At 36.8% G+C, this 2960-nt stretch overlaps 2 protein-coding genes across 2 annotated transcripts in view; one reads left to right on the forward strand and one right to left on the reverse strand.

Annotated features, from left to right (window-relative positions):
* The window catches only part of SARC_12606 (hypothetical protein), a gene marked incomplete at its 3' end in the record, with an annotated part of 5067 nt that extends 3599 nt beyond the window's left edge, over positions 1-1468 (reverse strand). The window contains exons 1-2 of the mRNA XM_014293281.1: positions 1325-1468; positions 219-448 (exon numbers count right to left, since the gene is read on the reverse strand). Of these exons, the coding sequence (XP_014148756.1) occupies positions 219-448; positions 1325-1432 (338 nt within the window). The remainder of the gene's footprint in view (positions 1-218; positions 449-1324) is intronic.
* A 214-nt stretch (positions 1469-1682) lies between these two features.
* SARC_12607 (hypothetical protein) lies at positions 1683-2261 on the forward strand (the record flags this gene model as incomplete). Its single annotated transcript, XM_014293282.1, has 2 exons — positions 1683-2149; positions 2176-2261. Coding segments are annotated over 2 exons (553 nt in total), but the record flags the coding sequence as incomplete, so codon positions are not given.
* Between the last annotated feature and the right edge of the window lie 699 nt (positions 2262-2960).

Genomic DNA, 2960 nt, shown 5'->3' on the forward strand with positions numbered 1-2960 from the left:
TACGTACACACACTATATATATATATAGTAGTATATATATATACTATATATATATATATATATATATATATATATATACTACACACACACACACACTATATATATATATATATATATATACATGTATATATATATTGATAGATATACATATATACATAAATGTATATATATATATTGACATATACATACATACATATTCACCACACATAACCACATACGGAGGATACAGCCCTCCTCGATTGGATATGCGCCCAATCTCTCTATCGGCCTCCTCCACTGTCAGGTCGTGTGCGATGAGTGCTTCGCATATCTTCTCTACTGCAGCTGCGTTGGCTATGTGGAAGTTGGTGCTGACTGGGATGAATGTGCTGATATGCCCCACAGTGGCCGTTAAGCCGCTTGGATCGAACCGAAAGTCGATATTATCGATACCCACAGCCTTACAAACCTGGTCATTAAGTTCATGGAATGGAATGTTTATTGTAATGTTCACTGTCATGTTGATTAGAAGGTTGATTTTAATGTTTATTGTAATGTTTTCGATAGGATGAATATAACCGGAACCCACACGGGTCACTGGTGAGAGTGTACGACAAGCGAACAGACGCGCACTATTACATTGACATTGTAATGTTCATTGGAATGTGATCGATCGTGTGTCGGTTAGATATCGGTAAACCCTAAAACCCTAAAGAGATGGGGTTGTCTTTAGTTAAAAATGCGTGCACTATAGTGCCATACGGCTTTGCTATGAGAACATCCGATGAAATAGGTTGTCAGAGCCACCTATTCACATCTCTTTACACATTAGCGCACTAGTACAATATATGGATAGAAACACATTTGTCTGGATTAATATTCTGGTAGTATTCGGTTTAGTATATCTATATATATATATATATATGTGTGTGTGTGTATTTCTGTGAATGTATATGTATATATACATATATATATATATATCTGTGAATGTATATGTTTATATACATATATGCCTATATATATATATATATATATATATATATATATATATATATATATATATATATATATATATATATAGCAGAATGTCAGACAGCCGGATCACCAAATCAGTTGTGGTGACGCCTATAGGGTTCATGAGACTCAACACATGTCCACATGCCAGTGTCAATACATACACGCAGTCTATCGTCAATATACAGACGCAAACAATATACAACACATACAACATACCTCCCTTGTATCTCCTATGTACAACAATATATGCATTACACCCACCAAGTACAATACATACAACATAACCACATACACTACACACCTACCTTACACCATATACACAGCATACCTCTGGCATATTCTTAGCCACCACGAAACTGGGTATAAAGAACCCGTACATTGTAGTAGCAAGACGCACCACCACTCTCGTCGTAGCCACATCGGCTGGTTTCATCATATGAGCTGCGGTTAACGCTTTAGTAAACTGATCCACATCTCCATCTGCCCAGGGTCTGTGTACAGCGCAGCATGTGTGTATGTGTTTGTAGATGTGAGTACAATGGAGTGTATAGAAATGTGTGTATGTGTGTGCAGATGTGTGTACAATGGAGTGTGTGTGTATGTGTGTACAGTCCAATGTGTGTATGTGTGTGTAGATGTGTGTACAATGGAGTGTGTAGATAGGTGTGTATGCGTGTACAATGGAGTGTGTGTGTATGTGTGTACATTCCAATGGGTGTATGTGTGTGTAGATGTGTGTACAATGGAGTGTGCAGATATGTGAACATGTGTGTACAATGGAGTGTGCGTGTATGTGTGTACAATAGAGAGTTTGTGTATGTGTGTACATTCCAATGTGTGCATGTGTGTGTAGATGTGTGTACAATGGAGTGTGTAGATATGTGTGTATGTGTGTACAATGGAGTGTGTGTGTATGTGTGTACAATGGAGTGGGTGTGTATGTGTGTACAATGGTGTGTATGTGTATGTGTGTACATTACAATGTGTGTATGTGTGTGTAGATGTGTGTACAATGGAGTGTGTAGATATGTGTGTATGTGTGTACAATGGAGTGCGTGTGTATGTGTGTACATTCCAATGTGTGTATGTGTGTGTAGATGTGTGTACAATGGAGTATGTAGATATGTGTGTATGTGTGTACAATGGAATGTGTGTATGTGTGTACAATGGAGTATGTAGATATGTGTGTATGTGTGTACAATGGAATGTGTGTATGTGTGTACAATGGAGTGTGTGTGTACGAGTGTACATTCCAATGTGTGTATGTGTGTATAGATGTGTGTACAATGGAGTGTGTGTGTATGTGTGTTCAATGGAGTGTGTAGATATGTGTGTACGTGTGTACAATGGAGTGTGAGTGTATGTGTGTATGTGTGTAGATGTGTGTACAATGGAGTGTGTAGATATGTGTGTATGTGTGTACAATGGAGTGTGTGTGCATGTGTGTACAATGGAGTGTTTGTGTATGTTTGTACATTCCAATGTGTGTATGTGTGTGTAGATGTGTGTACAATGGAGTGTGTAGATAGGTGTGTATGTGTGTACATTCCAATGTGTGTATGTGTGTGTACAATGGAGTGTGTAGATATGTGTGTATGTGTGTACAATGGAGTGTATGTATGTATAGTGCAGGGTGTGTAGTGAGCTGTGTGTTTGTGTATATGTAAGTCCACATTAGAGCCAAGTGTACCGTTGCGCAACACATACATTATAAAGAGAGAGTGCACATATACGATATGGTGTTAAGTCTATCATACTGTCACACCATCATATTCTTAAATATTATATTATCTCATGCGCATACATTTGATACTGTTTACATGTCGCGGGACGTCTGCAAATGGTCTATACTATATATATATATATACTTGTATACATAGGTATCTATATTTATAGATATATATGTATATATATATATATATATATATATATATATAATAATAAATAAAATAATAAATATATAC

The sequence above is a fragment of the Sphaeroforma arctica genome, assembly GCF_001186125.1.
Source record: "Sphaeroforma arctica JP610 unplaced genomic scaffold supercont1.2436, whole genome shotgun sequence".
Lineage (NCBI taxonomy): Eukaryota > Ichthyosporea > Ichthyophonida > Sphaeroforma > Sphaeroforma arctica.